We start from the raw sequence: 26,984 nt of genomic DNA on the forward strand, positions 1-26,984 counted from the left end.
CTAAAATAGCACCAGGTCTCCGCCAAAGTTAATAGAGCTGATCTTTCCATGGAAAACGGCAGCACGGGGGAGTGTATAAACCAATTAATGTAAAGTTAATGTAAAAGAGCTGTTTCCCCCACACTTGCCTGTGCTGCTCAGTAGCTCTGCCACCTCATAACTGAGAAGCATAGGGAAGAAGTTCTGTTTATTTATTTGTCTAGGTGAGCCTAACTCTCACCATTGGTATGAAGAAACTTCTCCCCAGTTGAAGGCCAGCAGCCGGAGTGAGGCTACGGAAAGACTGAAAAGAGCTACAACAGACCTGACCTTGTTTGTTACTGTGATTTGTCATCTCCTCCTTCTGGCTGCAGTTGTTAAATTCCATCACCCTTACAAGCAGTTCCCACTAGTGGTTACTGCTTTTGGGTTACTGCCTTTGTGTTGCCTAACATGATTTGCACCTCCTTGAGACTGAGGTCTGATGTAAAGCTAGGAGGAATCCTAGTCAGACCTATCTGCATTTCTGTGTTTCTACAGCTATGATGTACAAGAAGAGAAAGTGGTGTCAAGTGAAAGAATCAGCATCTTTTTTAAAAAAAAAAGTCTTAAAAACAAAAAATATACATGTTGCTAGACTTTGGGTGTTGGGGGTATGCTCAAAAATGTGTTGGCTTAGTGAAATCTCAGAAGCAACATTGGGTGCATATGATTTAAAGTCATCAGGGGATGGGGCTGCAATGCTTCTAACAGTTCCTTGTCTTTTCCCATGGCTAGCAGAAGCATAATAATTCATAGAACATAAGCAAACATACTGAAAATTTCTTAATCAGTGAAATTTATTTGGATTACAAATTTGATTTTCCTTGCCACAGAACCTGGGGTACCAAATTGAAGATTTTTTTTTTAAGCAAAGACTCTATGTAGCCTTGGTCATACTGCAGTAATCTTCCACTTCTGCAAAGTCAAGACCTTTTAATCATCAACCTATAGTATGGGACAGGCTTTTAATGATTTACAGTACATGCCCATCTTTCCCCTCTCTGTTTATCCCCAAATCTCCTACTGCCACCTCTGTCTCTTTTTTCCTCTTAAAATAACAACAAAGGCCCAGTCAGTACTAAACCAAACCATGGCTTAGCCTAAACAACCAAGCATCTGGATTCCCAGATTGTGGCCACTACGCTCCTCTCCCACTCCTGCTGCTGCTGCCATGCTACCTGGTGCTAAGCCATGGTTTGGCTTAGTATTATTGCCAAACCCAGGTTCATGGCAAGCTGTAACCAAGGTTTGTTCTTGGTTTACCATTCATTATTTTTCTGGGGGAGACAAACTACAAGCCCAGGTTCAGATATAATGCTAAGCCAAACCATGGCTTAGCCCCAGGTAGCATGGCAGCAGCAGAACAGGGGAGAACAGCAGTCAAGTTCTTTGCCTTGGGAACCCACATATCTTCTCTTTCATGGTGAGCCATGGTTTGACTTCCTGTTACATGTGAACCAGGTCTAAAGATTTAAAATGACCACAAAATGGTAGTGGTGCTGCTGGTGTGATCCAGTTTAGGAAAGGATTTCATCCAGTTGTGGGTCTGGTCCATAAATTGAAAACCATTGTCAAAGGCTAAGTCTTTCAAATTATGATGATAATCACCTATCCATGAACTCTACTAGCTTTAGTGCCAATAACTTCCTTGAGTTTTAAGAAAGCACGTTGCCAGAAAACAGTTCTATGGCATCCTGTGGCTTTGACCTTGGATATGAAACAGTTGTGAGGACAGAAAAGACATTGTGATGGATTAGAAGGCACCTGGTCCAAGAACCCCTAGCAGCTTGTGCTACTATTGCTGTATTTATTTCCTTCCCATGTCAGACTGGAGAGAATATGATGGGCGGGCGCCAAGGCGAAGAGGTCAAGCTGAAGCTTTGGACCACCTTCTAAGCCAGGCGAAGATGGTTCACCAGCACTGTGTGTGTCATGGTGAGTCCCACTTTTGTGTCCAGAGGCAGTTTGGATACCAGTTCCCTGAATAATCTACTCAGGCTCTGCTAAGGAAGAAAATCATTGGGGCCTTTGTAGTAATCTGAAGCTGCATTTGGGAGGGGGGCAGCTATGCTTGCTCCAGGGTAGAGTTCATGAGCTGCTGGGAACCTCAGGAAGAACAATCAAGCCAACTTCTTATGTATCAAGAGGAGTAGGAAAGGTGAATATAAATAATTCTGGGGTTGATTGAGGCTAACAGCTAATAACCCAGCTTCATTCTTGAGTTTTCCAAACTGAGTTTGTAAATTAGACAAGAAGCTCCAGCTTGGTGGAAGTTCTGCTTTCATAGCAGGAAACAATGCATTTCTCTTGCATTCTTTTCCTTTTAGTCTATGCCTGTACCTGCTGATTAAAATGGCTCCACTGTGTGATAAACAAATCTTGATCAGAGCCGTAACATTGAAGTGGGGAAATGAGCCCTCAATTATGGATGAAACATTAGGAAAGATCTCAATGAAATATACAAAGCCTGCTGCCTGGCTCCCCACAATTTTAGCTAAATTGCTCCCATACCCTTCCAAAAATGGTAGCTAATAGAGCCATTACAAAAGGTAAAAGGAACTGGGATCCTTCTAGCCCCCCCCCCCCGTAATTTGAGCACTGAGGTTAACTGATTGTGGGCCAGTGAGATCTATTACGGGAGTGTGGTACCTGAATTCAAATTTTGCAGGCACAGGATCCTAGGCACTTTCTATAGGGACAATCCATATGATCTCAGGGTGTAAATCTAACTCTACTTTTTACTTTTCTTTGAATCCCCTTTGTAGCAAATTGATATATGTTTATTATCTTCGGCTTTTTAATTTAGACTACTTACAACATCCCTCACAGGGTTATTAACATGAGTGAAGCAAGAATTATAAAGCACAATTAAAGTAATACATGTCATTTTAATTGTGCTTTATAGTCCTTATCTTGTTTATGTATTCAATAGGCTAAAAACTGACTGCTGCTTGTCTGCTAGCCTTCCTTGGAGATGGAGTGTTCAGAGCCATTCTTCTTTGAGAAGGAAGGCTTAGCTATGGAATGAACAGTCTCAGGGGTGGGGGAGAGCTGGAGACAGGTACCCAGTTGGTAGCATGGCTGAAAAATGGGACAAAATATACAGCATGCCAAAAAAACAACAGCAGGCTCCTGTAGAATGAATGTGGGAGAAAAGAGGGGCTGAAACATAGAAAGCTGAAGAAAAGAGAGGTCAACGAGAAAAGGTGCTGTGAAACCCTCACACAAAAGCTAAGGACAGGAGGAGCTATGTGATTTTGGCAGGGGGATTGTGTGCATCAAGAGACAGCAGGGAATGAATTTCATATCTTCTTGATTTCATCTTACTAGCCAAGTCTTTGGCTCTGAGTCTTTACAAAAATATATTTACAAAGCTATGCAGTAAGAAGAGAATGTGTTCTTAGAGGGACTGACGATAGCTAGCTTTGAATAATCTTGAAGTTCCTGGTTGAGGTAACTTGATATTTAATATGTATATATCTTGGATCTTATGTTTGCTTGCTTCCAACCCCTCCAGGATCCAAGATCCAGGTCATGATTTAGGGCCCTGGAGCAGGGAGGGATGAGAATAGGGGTAGGTGGGCAGTAGGAGATGCAATGTATAATGGCTTTTGCGTGTACTTTGCTTCTTAGAACCCTGTAAGAATCAGCCACAGAGTAGAAAGCACTCTGTCTCCAAGAGCCTAAAGTATCTCTTCCACCCTGGCAGCAAATTCTTAAAAACACTGAAAAGGTAAGAGGGTGTGTGGGTAATCAAGTTATGCCATTCTTCCACCTGTGCCCTTCATCACTAGTTGAGTTTTCAAGATACAGAGTGAGTGGGCTTCAGTGTTTCCCAGGCACTTCTGAAAAAAAAAGGGCAGGGAATTTCCTTTCAGTTCCCACCATGATGGGCAGAATCAGGGCCTGCTCTAAAGGGCGGCCAGATGGAGTCCTGGCTGAGGGTCCCATGGCCCATAGGGGCCCCTGAAGGGCCCCTTGTTATGGTGGGGGAGTGGTGCTCCCCTTCCCCGACAGGCTCCCTGCCATGGATGGCAGGGAGGGAGCTGCCCGCCTGCTCACTGGCCCGCCTGCGCCCACTCGCTCACTTGCCCACTGTCCCAAGGGCCCCTCATTATGGTGGGGGAGTAGCATTCCCTTTCCACGGCAGTCTCCCTGCCGCAGATTGCAGGGAGAGAGCTGCCACTGCCAACCACTTGCTGGCCCGCCGGCTCCCTCGCTCTCTCCCTCACTCGCCCTCCACCCCCGCCGGCTCCCTCATTCGCCCTCCACCCCCGCCGGCTCCCTCATTCGCCCTCCACCCCCGCCGGCTCCCTCGTTCGCCCTCCACCCCCGCCGGCTCCCTCATTCGCCCTCCACCCCCGCCGGCTCCCTCGTTCGCCCTCCACCCCCGCCGGCTCCCTCGTTCGCCCTCCACCCCCGCCAGCTCCCTCGTTCGCCCTCCACCCCCGCCGGCTCCCTCGTTCGCCCTCCACCCCGCTTGCTCAACCTCCCACTCCTCTTCCTGCCTAGTAAGTAGGTAGGTGGGGCATGCGTGCGTGTGCCAGGGCAGGCTAGTGCCCAAGGGCCCCGGCATGCCTGGGGCCGGCCCTGGACAGAATCCTTCCTGATGATGATGATTATAATACCAAAACAATATCTTTCCCAAGCTAATTGTTTTCTCTCCTCCCAGGGGCTTGTATCTGGCATCAATATTCTACAAGGATGACAACATATTAGTCACACATGAGGATCAGATCCCTGTGGTAGAGATAGATGACACCTACTCCTGCCTGCTCATGCAAGACTTCCTCTGGTTTACCAAGGTGACTGCTTAGTAGGGTGACTTTAGAGTGCATGAAATTTTATTTAAGCATTGCAGAAGTAGAAAAGTGCTCTTTAAATTGAAATACATGAAATATTGTGTTGCAGTCCACCGGACCATTTTCCTTTAAATTTTCCTATTTATAGTAAACAAAAACAAGAAACTGACTACTTTACAGAGGAAAATTAAAATGTGGAGTGAACCTATTGTACAGTAGTCTGATAAACCCTCATCAACTTTACCTGCCTTAGAGAGATGCACATTTGCCAGTAAGGGTGGGACACCAGCAAGGATATAAGCACATTTTATCTATCAATCTATTAATTTCAAAAGATGCTGACCTCTGGTAGCTCCCTACTCGCTGTAAATAAAACTGGACAGGCCTAAGAATCCTAGAATTACCTATATGATCCTATTGCTATGCTTGCTGCAGGTGTCGTGCATGTGGGATGAAATCCTGTGGCTGCGTCAGTGTGTCACTGTCTCCCAATCATCATGTTCTTGCATTCTGCAAACACGCCTCAAGATGCTTCTGGCCATCTCACAGATGCAGGTAAGAAAAGGAACCTCTCCTAGGAACAAGAGTACCAAAAATGAGTGCTTTGCCAGCCAGAAAAATAAGTGACTCATCCATCCGGTTAATAGCATGCTCAATCCAGTAATATTAGGGCCATTAGATCTGTGCTTCAGCTAGATAATACTCTTACAAACACTGAGCAACTTCAGCAGGTGAGTGGAAAAGAAAATGGAAGATATATCCTTCATTAAGAAGGTAATTGCGTTTGGAGCAGAAGCAATAGATAATGTTAAGTGTGAGGTGTTGAGTCTCTTGGGTGTCTGTCTGGCTAGGGGCTAATTTCTTTGTTGCTTTCCAGCATAAACACCCCCCTTGGGAAACGTCCTAATAATATATGGATAGCCATTCAAATATTTGTTTCATACCCAAAGTACACGTTGTGAAGCCATTCTGTTATCGTCTCTCTGATGCATTTTGGGGAGCAAAACAGTCACATCAATTTTTCTTATGTTTTATGTGTTTTAACAAGTTTCTTAATAGATTAAGCTTTAACTGATTAACCACTACAATTAATCAGTTGAAAGTTCAGTTGCAAATATATAATGTATACCAGCTACGTGGCAAAGTCAGTAGCCTTCTGGAACAGATCCCTTTAATGTCAGAAAGGTATCTCTTATTGAGAAAAATTATTTAGATTCAAGAAAAAATACTCCTTTCTGCCCGGCAACAGGCCTTTGAGGCGGCTGAGAGTAAGGGGATATATAACAAATATGAAAAGAGGAGGTGACTATGAAGACTCGAGGGCTGGGTGCCAGGCATAGTTTCTTGATGATAGGATATTCAACACTGGGGTATTGTGAATGACAGTGGCCCTTTGAAATGGCTGCACTTGTTGGGTTGCATGTACAGCCACCTCCATGTGTGGTTACGCTTTCTTCCAAGCCACCTCAAACTATCCACAATGTATGTTTGCATTGACAGGCAGCAGAAAGTCTAAATATGCAATAATTTCAAGCAGCCAGTGGCCAATTTAGTCAGCCTTCATAATGAGGAAAAACAGTTGTGTTCATTGAGGTATGCTGAAAAGCAGCTTTGCCAAAGTGTTGTAATACATAAAATGTATGTCAGTTTAATTGGCAATGGTAAACCCCCTCTGAATACGGCTTACCATGAAAACCCTATTCATAGGGTCGCCATAAGTCGGAATCAACTTGAAGGCAGCCCATTTATTTTAATTGGTTAATTAATTGTTAAAAAATCTTTCTATCTTTTGACAGCCCATGTGTCGTTTATCATTGTGTCGCTAAGTAACTTTTTGCTTACATGGAGCTAATGACAGCTTCTGTCTGAATATTTACATGTCATACATTTTCCAGTGTATAGAGGATATACCATCTAAGAGAGACCATTTTCCTCTTTTTATAAGGGTCTGCTGGGAATCCAAGATCTGGGACAGGTCTTTTTTGAACCCATCAAAGACAAGCAGGGCAACATTTTGGTTGTGACCGTAAAGGAGGTGAAGACAAACCAGACCTTTGAAAGCATCCGCTGGGTCCCTCTCTCAAAGCTGCAGACAAGTCGCAAGTCTATCTCATCTCCAGAAGAGCCTACAGCTCTGGACGTGCTGCTGATGACCATACAGGTGGCTGGTTGTAGTTTCTTAGTGAAGGAAAGGCTGTGCCCATAGGCACCCAGTGATAGAGCAAATAGTTTACATAGAGAAAATCCCAGGCATCTCCAGTTAAAAGGATCCTAGGAAAGACCCCTACGTCAGATATTGGAATTGACTGCCAGTTGGAATAGACCAGGGGTGGGAAACCTCAAGCCCAAGGACTGAATGCAGCCCTTCAGATATCCGGCCCTTAGAACTATTCCCAGACCATACCCTCCACTGGCCCTGCATCACAACTTCCTTGAGTGTTTTTGACTCAAAGAATGTGCCCTTGAACTCTGCTAATGCTTCTTGCTTGCCTGGATAGAGGACAGAGAGGTGCTTGTGTAGTAGCTAGCCTACTATACAGAGGTAAAATTTACATTCATTGCTTTGCCCTGTTTGGTCTCTGGCCCGGCCCACCATTGGCACATGGCTCCAGTAAGGTTGTCAGAAGGGAATGTGGCCCTCAGGCTAAAAACATTCCCTACCCTTGGAGCAGACAGTACAGGGCTAGAGAGACCAGTTGTCTGGCAATATATGGGACACTCACATGTTGTTACACATTTACATGTTGAAAATGGATTCTGGGGCTAAATCGTGGTACCACTAGGCTTGCATTAAGCCCTGTTCAGGAGTGCAGAAGTTCAGCTTCTGCCAGTTTGGAACAGACAGTGTTGTGCCTTACAACATTACGTTCTTTTTTGCTTAGTTTTTATTCAAGATATGTGTCACTTTATAGAGGCAAATGAAAAACTGGTTTCCCAGGTGTGTTTTCTTGCTAGGAGATTGAGATAACATTATTTAAAACATTTGCTCTTCTTGCATCCAGGAGCAGTTATTTTCCCAGCCTGTTAGCTGGTCTTTGCAAAGAATCATTTCCATGGGTGCTCAGCCTTTACTCCTCCTCTTGACCCCTCTAGTTGTTTCTCTCTCTTTTCACTTCCTTTCAGTCAGCCAAGTGTCTCCAACAACAAAAGGCACTCGAGCACCTGTACAAGGGTCTATTGAAACTGCTTATTCAAAGCCATTGCCAGGATTAGCAAAGGCCAAACCACTAAAGGGCCAGTTCAACACTGTCTCTGTTCCTGGAGATTGCAACACCAGTCTGGATATCTGACAACAACAGTCTCCTTTGTAAAATTTCCGGGGCCTCCTGCCCCATGCCAGTCTGCCTTTTGGGGCTTTTGGTCCTGGTTAGAACCTGGAAGCTACAGACAAAATAGCTAGGCTGAACTCTGAATTCAAGCCATACAGAGTATTCAGTTTGATCTGCTTTTTTTTTTAATAGCACCACTGTTTTAACCCTTCCTGGCTTGGACTCTATTACGGCAGCTTCTGGTGATGTTAGCGTTGCTGGCAGGCCTCTCTTGAATTTTGTGGTATTTCCACAGCAAGATGTGCCATTTCTATGGACATGTTTCCTCCCTCAGGACAAGCTGGGTTACCACCAACGAAGCAGCCAGGCTCTCCCCCCTGGTCTCTATTTGGGTTACCTGAAGCTCTGCAGTGCTGTTGACCAGATCCGAGTGTTAGTGCCTGAACGGTTACCCAACATCTTATGTCACGTGAAGATACGAAGCAATCCAAACATCTCCAGGTAGGGTTTTTAATCCAGGCTTGCTGCATAAGTAAATGCCCAGGGTAACTTCTTAATGCATTGTGTTCTACACAGGGCTGTGGAGTCGGGGTCATGAGCAATTTTGGGTGGAGTCGGAGTCGGTAGAAATGTACCGACTCCAACTTTAAAATAAATTTTGATTGACAATTTTTTTAAAATATAAACTCAAAATGTCAAAGAAGCTTCCCATGAAGTCAGCTGTAGTTGGGCATTTCACCATAACTCAAGATGGAAAACATTTTGTGTGTCAGTGTATGACACAGGACCCAGATCAAGACAAATGCTGTGATGCCAAGATCAGTGCATATTCAGGCAGCGATAAAAATGCTCCTACGAGAGCTTCCAATTTAAAAAGACATTTACAGCGCTTTCCAGGGCTGTGGAGTCAGAAGCAATTTTGGGTGGAGTCGGACAGTAGAAAAATAGAGGAGTCGGAGTCGAAGGTTTGGCGTACCACGACTCCACAGCCCTGGTTCTACATCACTTGCTCTATTATTGTCAGGAGATTAGAGTGAGGTCCCTCACAAGTCTGACAGTGGCTAAGTGGATATGGTCAAGAAAAGCAGAGAAGAGAATTCATGGGCATGGCAGACAACTTTGCCAGCAAGTTGAGCTGCTGATGTTAAAATCAGATATATCCAGGTCTCTGATGGAATTGCTCAAGCAGTGATGTTATATGTGCTAGTTAGGGGGAAATCATATAGTGACCAGTTCGCTGTGTATTAATCATGTGATAGCAGCTTCAGGTGATGTGACCAAACTGTGACTTCTGGAGTAACTACAGGTTCCTGTTCTGGTCTCAGAGCATGGTAGCGCAGTATTTTGAAGTTTCTCTCTGATCTGCGGATTCATGAATCCAATATGTGAACTGTGTCCTATACCGCCTAAAGTAGTGGTCCAAACAAGGTTTTTCCTTCTGCCCCTCAGGAGAGTTGTATCCAAGTTATCTCCTACATGAAATGCATTTATTTATTTATTTAAATATTTGTATACTGCTATTTCGTTCAAAATACCACAGCGGTTTACAACACATTAAAAACAACCACCACAATAGAATAAAAAACATTAAAAATGCAATAAAAACAAAGGTCAACTATTGCAAAATAAGCGTCTTCATAATTTCCTGCATAAGCAATTAAGTGTGAAAATACATACCAGCAAGCCACAATCAATCATATGCACACAATCATGTATGTTTTTTTCGTATGCATAACAGAAATTATCTGTGCATTCATCCATTTGTCTCCTTTTAGGGAGGAATGGGAGTGGCTGCAGCACCTGGCCAGTGTGGAAGAGCCTATTTCCACAGAGCAAGACCTAGAGACAACCCAACATCTCTTGCTTCAGGAACTTCAAGGGTCAATCAAAAAGCTGATGCAATTGGTCAACATCCCGCTGCATGAGGTAGACTTTAGGCAGGGCTGTACTGTGGGTGTGAGGAGAAAGAGGCACTACTTCTTATCTGCATTGTCACCAGTTTACTTTTTCTTACTGTTCTATTTCATATCTATGTAACTATACAATTATACAGCCATAAAAGTGGCTATATACTATAGCCAGCATGGAGTTTTTGTATTCCTCAACTTTAAATTGAAAGTACTCCCCATGCCATTCTGCCACTTCCCATAAGCTCATTTCAAAACAAGACATCACAAAACTTACAGTCCTGAACTCAGAAATGCTTCCTTATCAACCTTCTTAAGTTTTTATGGCAATGCACAAAACACAGAGAATCGAGGGTTCAAAGCAAGAGGGAAAAAATGCAGACCCCTGTTGGACTTTTTTCTGTCAGTGGTCTCATAATCTGTTGAAATTAATTACAAATCAGCCATGCTCACAGTGTACCTGTAATCCTATTACTGACCTTGTCCCATACTCTGACCTTCATCTTCTGCAGTTTAAAAGTTAAAAAAATGCCTGGCTGATTTTTAAGTAATTTAAGAAATTTAAGATTGGAGTCAATGATAAGTACGGGCATGCTCAGTAAGAACCAAATCAGTAAGAAGCTACACTCGCAGCTGTTTGGCTTGGTTAATCAGGTGGCCACACCCACGCCAGACCTTTATTCACTTTGGACAGTCATGGCTTCCCCCAAAGAATCCTGGGAAGTGTAGTTTGTGAAGGGTGCTGAGAGTTGTTAGGAGACTTGTATTCCCTTCACAGAGCTCCAGTCCCCAGAAGAAGGGCTAACTGTTAAACCACTGTGGCCACTGGAGCTGTCAGGGGAATAGGAGTCATCATATGACATTAGCAAATAAAAAGGCTTTGAAATTAATGAAAATAAATTTGACACAGATTTCTAGGATGAATAACGAGAGAAATATAATTTTCTAGGTTAGATTCTCTGTTAAAACAGTAGTAACACAGGAAAGAAGCAAAGTAAGAAAAACACCAACAAAATATAAAAAAATAATTCTCCATCTTTCAAGATGTAGTCCTGATTGCAGGTGTTGCCACCACTCACCATATGCACAGAGGCACATGTTAACAAATTCTTCCAAGCTGCACAGGAAGTGGATTGGATTCTGAAAAACCAACCCAAATTGTGTTTGCATTTTTACAGATTTGTAGGGCAGGAGGTCAGGTCTCCTGCTCCCCTGGGTGTCGGAAGGCAGAGCTGGGGTCCCAATCCCGGGGAGCTGGATCCCGGAGAGTTGGGAGAAGAGTATTTGGATGGATGGCAGAGGGAAGGGGGAGGAACTTCCCCCCTTTGGAGCGAAGACGAAACAGAGGAACTGCCAGTGATAAGGTCGCTTAGCAACGGGGAGCCTGAGCCCTCCCTGGACATTCTCACGCCTCCCCCTCTTTCAGGCTCAGAGCAAGAGGGGGAAGAGGGAGGGCTGCTCACAGCCGAAAAGCGGGGAGGCAGTTTACCATCAGCCCCTCCCCTATCCCCCATCCTGGAATCGGAAACTTCAGAAGAGGAGGGGGTGATGCTTCCCCCCTCACCGCGCACACGCAGACAGCTGAAAAGACAGGAGAGAAGGGGGGGAAGGCGGGCAGTACCTGAGGGGCAGTTAAGGAGGAGCGAAACATTGCGCGCCCGTTTGGCCCCTTCTTAAAGAACAGGCGGGAAGAAGTCCCTTGCTCTGTCAACTTTCTCCCAATGCCGCAGGACCTGTATCCCTGTATTGATTCATGAGAAAACGCAGTCTTTGTTTGGACATTACCCTAATAAAACACGAATTAACTACAATCGTTGGTCTGGTTCCTGAGTCACATCCTGGGCCTGACAGCTTGACAGAGCCACCTAAATCACCCTCAACGCTCTCTTCACTTGACTGGGACAAGATGTCAAAGGGAGCAGCGGGGGGGACGGACCCCACTTCTGAGACGGAAGAAGTGGAACTCCTGAGGACTAAGGTAGCTGATTTGCAGACGGATGTTCATGCCCTGCTAGCAGCAGTCAAGGCGCTGAAGACGGATAATCAAACCTTGAAGGCCACGATAGACCAGATGCGAACAGCCCCTCCAGCTGCCGTAGTAAAGGTTCCCATTGGATTGCCCCCAAAATACGCGGGACAAAGTGATCAGTTGGCAACCTTCGTGGCTCAATGTGAGTTATATCTGGATGTCAGGCACACGGAATTTCCAGACGATGGGGCTAAAGTAGCTTTCGTGATTAGCCTTCTGGAGGGAGAAGCTGCAAAATGGGTGACTCCGTATCTCGTGAGAAAGGATACTGTCTTAGGAAGGTACAGAGGATTTATACAGGAGATGACCGAGATGTTTCAAGACCCGCAAAGGGCTTAAACAGTAGCGCGGCAACTAGGCGCTCTGAAGCAAGCTAAAGGGACTGTTTCCGAGTACACTAACGCTTTTAAAATTCTGTCCCAGGAAACTGGTTACAATGACGCCGCCCTGATGTTTATGTACCGGAGTGGTGAAATGCTGAAATCCTGGATGAGTTGGCCAGGACCTCCCCCCCCGCTGACCTACCAGGGCTCATCCGGCTATGCCTACAGATAGATCACCGGATGGAAGGAAGGCGCCTGGAAAGGAAGCAGGAGGTCCCGAGATACTCAGCCTCGGCATCCCGCAACAAGACCCTTCCCACTACAGGGATGGCAGGTAATGCAACTGAGGGACAGGGAGGGGCTAGGCCAAGACTGTCGGAAGAAGAAAAGGAAAGACGACGCCGGGAACGTTTATGCTTTTATTGTTCAAAGCCGGGCCATGTGGCCAGAGACTGTGGACTGAAAGGGGGGAAAGCCGAGCCGTCGGGAAACTAGAACACCCAGTCCACGTGCAGGCCGGTGGACTGGGGGCAGCATTGTATAAAGGCCCCCCAACGATCCAACCTCCCTCAAAGGGGGTGTTGGTCTTGCCTATTCGGATTACAACTTCCAGAGGAGTGGTGTTTAATTCCACTGCCTTAATTGACAGTGGAGCCTCCACAAATTTTATTGATGCAAAGTTAGTCAAGCGTCATGGAATTTCCCAGTGGAAACTGGACGCTCCCCTAGCTGTGGAGACTATCAATGGGAGACCCCTGAAGTCAGGAGGGGTGACACAAGCCACGGAGGAAGTGAAACTTCAAATCCCTGGGCACGAAGAGTTCATTTCGCTATACGTGTCAGATCTCTTGAACTTTGAGGTGATTCTGGGAATGCCCTGGCTAGCAAAGCATGAACCCAAAATAAGTTGGAAGGAGGTGGTGGTGTGGTTCACCTCACAGTATTGCCAGGAGAACTGTCAACCTGAAGGAATCAAGAACACCTTAGCGGGGGCAGTGCAAGAGATCGAGCAAGTGACCCTGCCGCCAAAGTATGAAGAATTCAAAGATGTGTTTGATGAAAAAGAGGCAGAGACTTTACCCCCCCCACCGCCCTTACGACTGTGCGATTGATCTAGTGCCAGGAGCCAGCATCCCATCAGGGAGAATCTACTCTCTCACAGAGAATGAGAGGGAGGCCCTGAAGGAATTCCTGGATAAAAACCTGAGGCGAGGATTCATACGCCCCTCACAATCCCCTGCTGGAGCGCCACTATTGTTTGTGAAAAAGAAGGGGGGGAACTCAGACCCTGTAACAACTATCGCGCATTGAACCAGATCACCATCCCCAACAGCTACCCGCTGCCCCTGATCTCAGAGTTGCTGGACCGACTGCGCTCTGCAAAAATCTTCACGAAGTTGGATTTGAGAGGAGCGTACAATCTGATCAGAATGAAGGAGGGAGATGAATGGAAAACAGGATTCTTGACTGCTTACAGACAGTATGAATACCTGGTCATGCCGTTCGGGCTTTGTGGAAGTCCAGGAATTTTTCAAAAATTCATGAACGACGTGTTTAGAGACTTGTTGGACACGTATGTAATCTGTTACTTAGATGATATCCTGGTGTTCTCAAAGAACCAGGAAGACCACGACCAGCATGTGAAGATGGTGTTGAAGAGACTTGAGAGAAAATCACCTGTATGCTAAATTAGAGAAATGTGGATTTGACCTCAAGTCTCTAGACTTCCTTGGATATCGAATCTCAGTGGAAGGCGTGGAGATGGACCCAGGGAAAGTAAGCTACATATTGAACTGGGGCCAACCTGTCACCAAAAAGGATGTACAACGGTTTTGGGGGTTTGCCAATTATTACAGAAAGTTAATTCCAGGGTTTTCCAAATTAACAGCTCCTCTGACTGACTGTTTAAGGGGGAAGAAGAAGTTTCAATGGACAGAGAACGCCACCGAGGCCTTTGAGGAGCTGAAGAGAAGGTTTGCTACTGAGCCCATTCTGCGCTTTGCTGATCCGAACCGCCCTTTCGTAGTGGAAGCAGATGCTTCAGATTTTGCCATCGGGGGGGTCCTGCTACAATTAGACCAAGAAGGGAAGGAGCTGCACCCCTGTGCGTACTTCTCTCGGAAGTTAAAGCCTGCAGAGAAGAACTACACAGTTTGGGAGAAGGAGCTGCTGGCCATCAAGGACTCTTTTGAAAACTGGAGACAATACCTAGAGGGGACCTCTCATCGAATTGAAGTGTGCTCCGACCACAAGAATCTTGAAAGCCTCCAAACAGCCAGAAAGCTGAACCAGAGACAGATAAGATGGTCCCAGTTCTTCACTAGGTTTAACTTCCAGATTACTTACCATGCCCAAGCCAAAAACCAGAGAGCGGATGCCTTATCCAGACAGCCACAATACAAAGAAGTGAATCCGAGGACCAGCCTCAGTACGTAATCCCGCCAGAGAAATTAACGTTGGGAGTATGCCAGCCTTCATGGGAAGAGGAACTCAAAAAGGCACAACAAGAAGATGCAGACATGCTAAAATATCAGCAGGAGACGGGACAAGGTCAAGACTCAGAAGTAACCTATCACTGGAGAAATGGACTGTTATGGTTCAAAACCGCCAGATATGTGCCAGAAGGGGAATTAAGGCTCAGAATCCTACGCCAGTGTCATGATTCCATCACAGCGGGACACTTTGGGATTTACAAGACCATTCAGAACGTGGCCAAGGACTTCTGGTGGCCTAAAATGCGTTGGGATATTGAGAGTTATGTAAAGTCCTGCTCTGTCTGTCTGCGGACAAAAACACAAACAGGGACACCAGCAGGACTGTTACAACCGTTGCCTGTCCCACACGAACCCTGGAAGGACCTCTCCATGGATTTTATAACTGATCTACCCAAGTCCCAAGGAATGACAGCCATCTTAGTAGTGGTGGATCTACTTACCAAAATGGCACACTTTCTTCCTTGTGCAGGGGCCTTAGAGGCTAAAGAAACGGCCAGGTTATTCATCAAAGAAGTCTACCGGCTGCATGGATTGCCAAACAGCGTAGTCTCAGACCAAGGAACTCAGTTCACAGCCAAATTTTGGAGAGCAATGTGGAAACAGTTGCAGACGGAATTAAAACTCTCCTCCGCCCATCACCCCCAGACAGATGGGCAGACGGAACGCTTGAACGCTGTTTTGGAAAGATATTTACGAAGTTATGTGTCCTATCAACAGACTGACTGGGTATCATATTTGCATTTTGCAGAGTTCGCCTACAACAATTCTCTGCACTCCAGCACTCAACAAACCCCGTTCTTCGCTAATTATGGATTCCATCCTAAAGTCTTTCCAAGCAGCTCAGAAGGAATGCTGGTACCGGCAGCTGAGAACTTCCTTAAGGAATTGCAAGCGGCGCAACAGACACTGAAACAGCAGTTAAACGAAGCCAAAACGGAGTACAAGCGAGTTGCTGACCTGCACAGGAAGGAGCCCCCCCCTTCAACCGGGAGACCAGGTATGGCTGTCCACCCGCTTCCTCCAGATGCCGGGCAAATGTAGAAAATTACAAGACAAGAGGGTGGGTCCTTTTGAAATAGAAACTCAAATCAATCCCGTGGCGTACCGACTGAAGCTGCCTGACACGTTTAAAATACATCCTGTGTTCCATCGATCCCTCTTAACGAAAGCCGCCCCTCCCAGTGAGTTACGGCCGGAGGAACGTCCCGGACCTCCACTCCTGGTAAATGAGCAGCTTGAGTTTGAAGTTGAGGAGATCTTAGATTCCAGGATCAGACGCCACAAGCTGCAGTACTTGATTCACTGGAAAGGCTATGGGGTGGCTGACAGATCATGGGAAGATGCAGCTGATGTGCATGCTCCAGAATTGGTAAAACTTTTCCATCAACGTTTTCCCCACCGTCCCAAGCCAGACAAGGGGAGGGGGTCACAGCCTGGGAGGGGGGATGGTGTCGGAAGGCAGAGCTGGGGTCCCAATCCCAGGGAGCTGGATCCCGGAGAGTTGGGAGAAGAGTATTCGGATGGATGGCAGAGGGAAGGGGGAGGAACTTCCCCCCTTTGGAGCAAAGACGAAACAGAGGAACTGCCAGTGATAAGGTCGCTTAGCAACCTGAGGCCTGAGCCCTCCCTGGACATTCTCACGCCTCCCCCTCTTTCAGGCTCAGAGCAAGAGGGGGAAGAGGGAGGGCTGCTCACAGCCGAAAAGCGGGGAGGCAGTTTACCATCAGCCCCTCCCCTATCCCCCATCCTGGAATCGGGAACTTCAGAAGAGGAGGGGGTGATGCTTCCCCCCTCACCGCGCACACGCAGACAGCTGAAAAGACAGGAGAGAAGGGGAGGAAGGCGGGCAGTACCTGAGGGGCAGTTAAGGAGGAGCGAAAGATTGCACGCCCGTTTGGCCCCTTCTTAAAGAACAGGCGGGAAGAAGTCCCTTGCTCTGTCAACTTTCTCCCAATGCCGCAGGACCTGTATCCCTGTATTGATTCATGAGAAAACGCAGTCTTTGTTTGGACATTACCCTAATAAAACACGAATTAACTACAATCGTTGGTCTGGTTCCTGAGTCACATCCTGGGCCTGACACTGGGGCATTCACTATAGCTGCCCAATTTCCCTGCTTTTTAAAGTTTGATATAAACATCTGTTATAGGGATGTTCTTAAACAGCAAGAGTTTTTTGCCTATTAGTGAATAGTTTTGTAAGCCGTGAAGCTGTCATGCACAGCGGTGCGGTGGGATGGGGCACGGCAGCAGGACGGCAGGCAAGGGAGTGAGGGCAGCAGGGAGGGTGAGCAAGTGGAAGGGGCAAGCAAGTCAGCGGCAGTGACAATGCAGGAGACTGGTAAGTGGTTGGGGGTGCAGCATCCTGGGCAGGCGGGAGGCTGATAAGCTGCTTAATCAGGGCAGTGGCAGCAGCCTGGGGGACCATTTTGGTAATTGCCTGGGGGTGAGGGGGTATTTAGGAAGTTGCTGGGGGGCAGGTTTGGGTCTTTCCTTGGTGGGTGTGTTTGGCACCCCTGTGTATGTGTTTGGGAGTGCCTGGTATATGTGTGTGTTTGAGTCTTAGGGGGGTTGGGAGTCCCTCTCTCTGGGGAGTTCCAAGGGGGTTGGTGCACAAAGTGTGCAAAGGCAAAACCCCTAGTCAGAGATATTAAGGCAGACAAAGAATTAAGTAGTTCTTTGTAAGCAGGTATGTTGTAGCCAGGGGTGAGCCTGCACTGAAGTCATTCCCTTTCCGGTGCAGATTCTGTTCAATGACATAGCGAAACTGGTCTGCACTGCAGATGTAAGCAGGTCCTGCTTGGTACAGACTTGCAAGATTTGGCTGCACCTCAGAGAAGATCTAAAGTAGATCAACTTTAGTAATATTAGCTAAAACTAATCTGTCCCTAGTTTGCTTGGCATGACTTAATCCAGAGAAACCTGCAAGATACACTGTTTGTAGTGAATGTGTGTATTTTTATGCTTAAACATCTTAATATTTGAGGGGTTTTTTATTCCATCTTACCAAATTAGGAGAATCAGACACAGCAACAGAAGTGACAGTTGAAACATTAGATCCGGATAGCCACCTCTCCAAAGTATATTTGCTTCTTAAGCACATTAAAGCCCTTTTGCATTCTGTTACTTTGCCAAAGCCTTAATAGAGGGTCTCTATGAACAATGGCAAAGATCTAAAGGATGTTTTGCAGGGATATTTCAGTCTTGTAGAAGGAGGCTAGTTCAATAAAAAGTTGCAAAAGAGTGTTTTCAATGAATCATCCATATATGACATCATCACCATATCACCCATGCATGTTCATCTGGTTGTGAGGACAATAAAAGTGTAAAGTTATAGCTGTTGAAGTGGTTATCACATCAATAAAGCACTGCCTTCTCATGTTTGAATTCTACAGGCCAAAGATTTTCGCCTATACAGTCAAGAAGTTCTGGACTTTGGAGGACAGGTCTCCTTTCTCCTGCTTCTGCCTCCCTCTGATGATGTGTGCACTGCCCCTGGCCAGAACAATCCTTACACCCCTCGGTCTGGCTTTCTGACACTCCCTCTTCAGATCTTTGAGCTAGGTGAGGACTGCTGCATGGGGATCCTTGGGGCATCTAGACTTTGTACTCTGTCATCCTCTGCTTGTTGCTTCTGTTTTGAAAAAGGACTGAAGTTGTGGTATGAACTTTACAAAGTTTACAGAGTTTACAAAGGAGTTTCATTACTCAGCTGCAAAGAAAAAAAGAGAGCTAATCTTTCCAAGAGCAAAATCAGGTGGGAAAAGATACTTAAGTGTGCAAAACACAAATTGTTTGCCTGAATAGTCACATTTGCAATGTTTTCCTTACAAACCATGAACTGAGAAAATGGCAAGAGGAGTGTGTATATCAGAAGACACTCAGATAACTGTAGTATAATATGCATTTCAGTGCAATACATTATGATATACTTTGTGCGGTATTAATCATGGTCTTCTGATACCTTTAATTCCCTCATTGCTCATTTGTTTTTTAATCTACAAGAACCAATGCACCTACCTTCTCAGTCAGTGGTATGCATTCAGTAAAAGTAAAAAAGTAAAATGACAAGAAAGTTGAGAAGGCATTGCTCCCAGGAAAAAAGATTGAATACAGACCGAGCATATTACAGAATTTTTCTTCAGAGGTATGTTTTAAGTAGCAATTCTCACCAAGAACGTAAACAGCTATAGTATAGTTAATTACCAAAATGAACCATTTGGTCTTTAAGGTTCCATAGTATTATTTTCTTTTCACAACTTTTTGGTACGTTAGATAAATATGCACTCTCTCTGTTTATATAGGCAAAGAAGTCACTTTCCCATGTTATCCCTTGGTGGGGGGAGGGGGGCTTATTTCATATGGTATGGCTTGCAAACAGATTGTTAGGATTAGCTCAGCTTCAGATTTCTTAGGTTTGTAGTATGCACTCAGGGAATCCCAATATCATAATTCAGTATTAATGTGTGTGTTTCACTGAATCAACAAAATACAAGGGGCAAGTATAGTAGACATTACATCTTGTTAGCTAGTGTATTGAGCTTTGGATTGAGGAAGTTGTGCCATTACTAGTCAGCACTCCTCTTGGCAGTGAAGGTGACTTGGAAAGAAGGGGGGCCTGCTTATCATCTACATAAGCTGTCCACCATATCCAGATCTCAGGTTATGATCCACAGGCACATGAGGCTGCCACCACCTTGCTGAAGCTAAGAATGGATGGGTGCTGCCTGGGAACCACATGTAGGCCATCTTGAGTTTCATGATAGAAGAAAAGCAGCATATAAATGAGGGGTCACTAACCTTTTTCAGAATGAGGGGCACCCTTGACCCATGGTCAACTCTCTGGGGGTTGCATGCCAAAGTGGGTGTGGCCAAATTGTGAAAATAGACATGGCTGAAGTGTAAAAGTGGGTGTAGCTCTTTAACAGACAAATGGGTAGGCTTGCGGTGGGGTCACAAAACGTTTTTGGCATCACAGAATCACAGCCGGGGACCCACACAAGTGGTCAGTTAAGAAGTTTAAATGTTTCAATAAATAAATGAAAATGGACAAACTTGACAAAGCCTTGGATGACCACAAAAATCTTTTTCGCATCATAAGGGGAAGGTGGTATGAGAATACTCAGTAACAGATTTTTTTTAAAAAAAAATTATAAAATCAAAAGGGGGGCCATGGAGGGCCACAAAAACTTTTAACATATAAGTATCACAGTGGGGAACCTCTGGGAGCAGTCAGTTATTTTTTAAACTATTTACATTTTTAGATGGAAAAATAGGATGCAGAGGCACAAAAAGCTTTCAGCATCATGGCATCACAGCAGGGAACCCATAGGGGCAATCAGAATGTTTTTAACAAATGTTTTAACGTGGTTTTTTTTAATGACAAATGGGGGGGCAGATGTGGGCCATAGTTTAACCACCTCTAATAAAAACAAACAAATATTGATTAGCCAGATGCAGCCGTGAGCTTCTTTCCACTTTATATAGCGATTAGATCTCTGGTGACACTTGATCTCCTCCTTTCTCTTTGTTTTTCAGTTCATTTTTTCACTTATGACCACGAGTTCATTAGTCAGTATTGCCAAGTGTCTGCACTCTTGGAGCTGGAGTCACTTCTTTCCCAACAGAGCCTCAGGGAGGCCTTCTCAGACTCAGAATTAACTACTGCCAAGCAGAGGCATCAACAAGTTCAGGACTATATACAGGTATGTTACACAGGGAAAGTAGAAAGTATTGTATGTTGAGGGTAGTCAGCATGATATGCTAGGATAGGATGTACCTTATATACCCAATCCAGTATTTCTTCGTTATGTGGCTGGTATGCTTGAATTTAGCTCTCTTGCCTGGAGATTGTGTGTAGGAAGCATCCAGTAAACATTGGGTTAACACCCCCAGTGCCTTGGGTCACATGGTTCCAAAACAATTGCATCAGCCACCTTCTGAGTCCCTACCTCCAGTACCTTCCCTGCCTCGCTTTAGGACAGAGCATTTTAAAGCTTCTGCTTCTTTCCTTCATGGTTTTTTATTCTTACCTTGCCAGCTCCTGGTTTCTTATTTAATTTTCTTCAAATATTTTTTAACACTCCTTTTTCTGCCCGTTCCCACCTTTTTACCCCTGGCTGTTCTGATGGCATGTGTGGGGAAGGGAGACGTGCAGAAGGAAAGAACCAGCATTTGTGTTGTGGGCTTCTTTGGGAGTAAGGATGGGATATTAATTTAATAAATAAAATTAGGAAGTAAATTTAAAAAGTAAAACAAAGTGGCCCATTCTCCTGCCTTCTTCAGCTCTCTCCATCATAGGTTCCCCAGTGGAAGAAATGGTCCATACTTTGTGTCCAGAATGCTCCACTGTGGGCAGTATGGTTCCCATTTTGCCGTCCATTCTATCTGACGGGGCCACAAAACCCAAGTCCCTTGAGGAAGGGCAGCATCAATATGTGTTTAAGTAGCCCACTTACCATCAGGGCTGGGGTGACATGCATTGCCACCGAGACCACCATTTTGGATTCTTCATATAAGTGGTTTCATGACAGCTCCAAGAAGAGAGAGCACGTGGCCATTTTGCAATCATTTTTTTTGCACACCACCATTGTGTGCCTTCATCCTAGATAGACTTGTTGGCACTGACTACCACAAGGGGGCAGAGCCACCATCTCCCCCATCTAGAATGCCCAGGAGTGGCGCAACAATGCAGGTCCCAACCATGCAGGCTGTTCCTAAGGTTAGCAAATGGCCACTTAGTAATGTAGCTTCATCATTCCAATAGTGAAGCATGGCTATCGCTTCTGAGCTCAACAGCTATTCACCCAGCAACACAGCCCCAGCAGCTAAGAGAAACTATCATGGCTGACCTCCCTCAGCCCTCCACTTGCGCTCTGTCCCCAATGGGGCCATCACTACACATAAAAAAGAAAAGAAAAATAAGGAAAACAAAACATGCTTCATATGGTAGCAGGCCTACTGAATCTCAAAAATCTCTGAGAGTTAAGATTCCTCAGAGGACCCTCACAATCTTACATCAGCCGTGCCAGACAGGGCTTATATCCCTTTCTTCTTCATAGGACCTTTTCCCAGGGCTCCTCTGAGAAGGAGAATGCTGATTATTTTGTTCTTCAGCTTTTTACGATGCTATTCCCTATGTCTGGAGTCCAAGTAGTCCTTGGTGTCATAGCTAGCATCCATAGGAGCTTCTGTTTTTTTCCAGCAGCTAAATCCTCTCCCAGAGAGGTTCCATTTCCCACTTACTTTGAGGAGGTAGCTGGCATTATAGCACAAAAGTTTTATTCTTTGCTAGAAAAGACTTTGGAGTTCCCTTGTAGATGCCTCTGTGGTGGCCCTCTTGTCTGGGGTAGTGGTCAGAGAGCCACCCACACACACACCCAAGATGTTCTGAATTATCACTGAAGAAAGCTTTGTGCAGCTTCTGCAACATCACTTTTCTCCTCTCCATCCTTCTGAGCAGAGGACAGAACTGCTGACAGAACAATACACTAATGAGGATAACATGCATGGGGCTCTAGTGCACATTTCAAAATCTATATCCTGTATTGAAAACACCAGTTTAGATATGTTGTGATTTGTCACTCAGACCACTGCTTCTAATACAGTGGTCTGGCATGCAATCTGGCTGCATCATTGGAATGTTGACAGCACATTCAACAGCTAGTTTGGAGAGAGGCTCTAAAGCATGAGTTAGTGAAAACAAAGGATAAAAGAAGCGATGCCATCAGCTCTTAAGTTAGATGATAACCACTCTTCTCAGAGCTATTATAGATGTGGCTTCACCTTTCAGTTTTCCTCCTGTCAGAACATCTACTCCTGAGACTTCAGACAGTCCTGATCAGCCTGGTGTAGGGACCATTTTTTGTCCCAATCTCAGACTAGTCCAGTCTCTCAGCCACTTGGAGAGCACGGTCAGGACACCAGCAATTCTGATGTGAATCCTCCTCCTGTAGAGCGTTGCCTTCAGGATTTTCTGTCGGCCCGGGTGGCATCTACGAGACAAATGGATCCTGAATACTATCAAATATGGATATGCAATAGAAGTTGCCAAGAGGCTGAGAATCAGATTCCTGCCATCTTCAACATTCAACAAAAGTGGAAGAAGCAGTTGATCATCTGAGGGAGACTGGAGCAGTTGAGGATGTTCCCCTTCTCAAATGCTTTCAATGGGTTTAACCTGTATTTTTGTGGTCAGTGCTCCATCTTGGACTTGTTGGATGTGGTCAGAACTGGAGGCTGAGGCTCAGGAGTTGGCTGATGAAATCATTTTGGTATCACATGATCCTGGTTGTCCTAGTGCAGTGGAGGTGTTAACCCACTGTTTACTGGATGCCTCCAGCACACCTTGAAAAGAACATTAAGTAAACATTATATAGGGTAGGTGCTACCTGCAACTACCACTTTTGCTTCCTACCAAGTCAAAGCAACATCTGGTAGGTGGTGCCAGCCTACCTTATGCTTCCTGATCAGCTGTGCTATGCTGTGTTGAGATTTAGTTATTTATTTATTGTCAGTTATCAAGGATCCCCAAGACATGCACCAGCTCTGGCCAACAATCCCATCTACTGTGGTTAATATTTCTAATGATCTAACTGGAGAAGTGGCTTACACATGCCTCCAGTCAAATCCAAATCTGTCTCCTAGATTGATCCTACCTGCTTGGCAGCTTAAATGCAAAGGGCAATGAACACCACAAGGAGGTGTGAGTGAATTTCAGTTGTATTTTTTGTAATGATTCTGGGTTGTCTTCTTTTATGGGTGTGGGTAAATTTACTTCTCTGCAAAGTCCTGGATTCAGTGAGATCCTAGAACTACAAAGTGATTAGAAAGGGAAATGAAGCAATTCTAGGAAAATGCCAGTCTGAGACATATTCAGTGAATGAACCCTCTCTCTAGATTGGTAGCACAACACTCTAGGAGCCTAAGGGGCTTCAAGGATTGCATGCTGTGGTTTGCAGGGCTATATGAAAATGAGCTATAACACACCTGGTGGCTGTGCCCCATCTAAAAGTTCAGTGTGCGTGAGAAGCTGCACATGCATATTGGCATACGTGTACAGAGATCAGGATCCCCTGCACATAGAGGATGTGTAAGAGTAAATGTCAATATGTGTGTAGAGCCCCTTCTCATATGCAGATGGCAGGGGTTGGGACTAGTCTGCTGTGCAGTCCCCTGAAAGATTATTTTCTGTGCTCCATAAAAAGGAGCTGATTCTGTGTCTTTGTCTTGGACAGCAAATGGAGGAGATTTGGCGGGAAATGCGTTGGATTATGGATGCACTGCAGCATGCGCGGTATAAGCAACCATCTTGTGGCATTCCACTCATGTGGTTTCTTGAGGAATCTAACATTGCACTAAAGGAGAAAACTCGCTCAACCTCTTCCCATTTGGACTTCCTTCCCTCACCTACCCCCTCTCCTGAAATGAGTCGCAAGCTCAACTCTGGTGAGAGTTTCCATTGTTTTTCTAGATCTTTTGTGACTATCAATTCCCTCTCCTAGTCCAGCCCTCTGCCCTAATACAGGAAATTCTGTCTGAAGCATCCCCGCTACTTGTCTGGTCAACCTTTTATGGACTATTGATACGGACAGTCTACCATCTTACCTTCCTAGATAGCTTATTCTCCTTCTTGAACTGCTCAGATGCTTTTCAAAGGTTTGAAACATTTTTGAAACATTCACATTTTTAAGTGTTCTCTTTTTAACCTAGGCTGCTACATTTCTTTACTGCAACCTATCTCTATTACCTGCTTTTTATTTCTTTTTAGCCTGTTTCTGTTCTACCTTCTGATCTTGTAGAAGCACCATATCTCAGTGGTAAAGCACCTAATTCTCCCAGCAGCTGACACATTAAAGGGGCATTTCCGTTACATGGCAGCAAACCTGAGTTTGCAACTAAGTGTATTTAAACAGGGAGGTCTACGCCACCACTGTTTGATTAATGTACCAGTATGGTATAGGTTTTCAAAACAAGCATATGTTGCATTCATTCACATGCTACTTTTCCAGGTGTATACTTAGATTTTTTTTAATGTATGGATGTATGGTGACTGTATGCAGCATGACTGGCTGGTTACAAAAGACTAGAAAACCCAGTACCAGCCATACACTAAATCCAGAAGCAAAACAGAATGTAGGCATTCTCCCACTGCTGATACATCTATGCGGGCCACAAATATTTTTGCAAAGAGAGGTAATCAGCCTGCAAACAGTTGATGTTTGGGGTTCTTCCAGGGCCACAAACAGAGAGAGCTTTAAGTGGCTCCTGGACCTTAAGTTGTATTAGTCTGGCCAACTTTGGAAAGGCAAGGAAGGCCAAGCAGCATAAGTCAAATAAGGCAACATCCCACACCAATGTTGGATGTGGTACCACCATGCTTTTTTGCTTTTAGAAACTGATGTATAGAACAGAATGTCCATATATAGTTGGTTGTAAAATTATAGGGGTTTTGCAATAATTCAAAAAATTGAACATTTTGGAACATGATCATTTTATTTGCCATTGATTTTCTTGAATGCATCTACTTTGTTTTTTACATATGAATTTTTAAATGAATTGGAGAGCCTTTGTTCTATTAAACAATATGAAAAGTGTGTCTTTTCCCCCAACTATTGCATATAAAATGGTAGGTGCTGTCACCACTTTCATTAAGTAGATCAAGTTTATTTATTTATTAGATTTATATCTCGCCCTTCCTCCCAGTAGGAGCTCAGGGCAGCAAGTAGGAGCTCTAGACGGCAAAGTTATCTTTGCCACCACCATTTTAATAGGAACACTTCTATCATTAACCTTAATGAAGCCTTCCAGATACCCTGACAGTGCAACATAAGAAGTTGTTGGAATATACTTTGTAATCTTTAAAAAGATCTCTAGTTCTCCTTGCCGGATACTGGTTAGCAAGAACACACAGACTATAAGCCTCCCTTGTACACATATATTTTCCAGAAAAATGAGGAAGGTAATCTGCAGGAAATCTGCTCCAGGCAAAAATGGTTAGGAATGGACAGTGTAAAGAAATGCGCAAGAACCGGAGTGAGTTTTACCAGAGATAGGAAGAGAAGATTTAATGTATATTGATGTCTGGAGCAACTGATTACTGAGTAATATTGCATCCCTGTTGGTTCTTGTGAGGAGCTTCAGACAACAGTGCAGCCAATCAGAACTCCAGGGATTGGAGTACAACCAGGTTTGGCCTTGTACAGCTTGTTTCAGTGGATAACCACGTGTTCTGCCAAGATAATTCCCAGATAAAGTAACCTTTTTATCATCTTCTTACAGATTCACATGGAATTTCAGATGAAGAGGGCTCATCAGAAGTATTTTTAGCTACAGACAGTGATTATGACTCCAGCAGAGCCCAAAGCCCCAGAGAGCTTGACCTTGTTTACTCCTCTTCAGGGCCTGAATGTTGTGGTAGAAGAAATCCACGCCCTTTGAGGGACAGTGCTCCTGATGTCCTACAGAGACACGAGCTAAAGACACCTCCCATCCCTTCAGAGGAGCCTCGGCCTCCCCCAGAACTTTATGACAGTGACTTTGTGCTTCCTAGTCGGCAAATAGAATTGCTGCGCATCACAGAGAAGAGGCAGGCCTACTGTGTTCGTACCAGCAGTCTGGATTTCCCTAAACCCCTCTGCCATGGGGCCAGAAAGTCCTGTCCTGGCTCCGTTGACAGCTCCCCAACTGAAAGCAGAACTGCAGGCCGTTGCAGCCCTGTGAGATTTGGGACAGGCTCAGCATTCAGCCCCAGGCATGGCTGGCCTGCCGAGAGCTCTGAGCCTGTCTTTCGGACACGTTCAGTGGAATGGACTCGTACCTTCCAGGAGGCACCTGAGCCAGGACATGTAGCAAACCGGGGCAAGTCAACAGGCTCCTTCACCTTGCGTGTGTGCCCTCAGTATGAAACAGGGCTCTCCAAAGAGACAAGTGTTAAGGTATCATTAAAATCCTGGTCTTGCCTCATCAACACAATAGTGCTGTACTGGGAATGGAGGCAACACTGGCAGGAAGAAGATATTTTCTTTTCTCCAGATCTGAGCATGTGACCTCCCCCTTCCTCATGCTTTCCATTAAATGGGTTTCATTTAGTTATAGGCTTTCCCACCATTGCTTATTTTGGGGTTGCTCCCCAGGATTG

At 45.1% G+C, this 26,984-nt stretch overlaps 1 protein-coding gene across 10 annotated transcripts in view; it reads left to right on the top strand.

Annotated features, from left to right (window-relative positions):
- The window catches only part of LOC133371697 (ankyrin repeat and fibronectin type-III domain-containing protein 1-like), a 473,061-nt gene that overhangs the window by 443,133 nt on the left and 2,944 nt on the right, over positions 1-26,984 (top strand). For 7 of the 10 annotated variants that reach the window (XM_061599367.1, XM_061599373.1, XM_061599370.1 and 4 more), the window contains 11 exons: positions 1,849-1,956; positions 3,655-3,754; positions 4,694-4,826; positions 5,259-5,378; positions 6,769-6,984; positions 8,427-8,593; positions 9,868-10,018; positions 18,241-18,409; positions 20,384-20,550; positions 24,082-24,292; positions 26,126-26,781. In XM_061599367.1, coding sequence (XP_061455351.1) covers positions 1,849-1,956; positions 3,655-3,754; positions 4,694-4,826; positions 5,259-5,378; positions 6,769-6,984; positions 8,427-8,593; positions 9,868-10,018; positions 18,241-18,409; positions 20,384-20,550; positions 24,082-24,292; positions 26,126-26,781 — 2,198 coding nt within the window. Of the gene's footprint in view, positions 1-1,848; positions 1,957-3,654; positions 3,755-4,693; positions 4,827-5,258; positions 5,379-6,768; positions 6,985-8,426; positions 8,594-9,867; positions 10,019-18,240; positions 18,410-20,383; positions 20,551-23,491; positions 23,550-24,081; positions 24,293-26,125; positions 26,782-26,984 lie in introns of those variants that run through there. The other 3 variants (XM_061599372.1, XM_061599375.1, XM_061599376.1) reach the window with 3 other exon arrangements.

This window comes from Rhineura floridana, chromosome 17 (genome assembly GCF_030035675.1).
Source record: "Rhineura floridana isolate rRhiFlo1 chromosome 17, rRhiFlo1.hap2, whole genome shotgun sequence".
In the NCBI taxonomy this organism is placed as follows: Eukaryota; Metazoa; Chordata; class Lepidosauria; order Squamata; family Rhineuridae; genus Rhineura; species Rhineura floridana.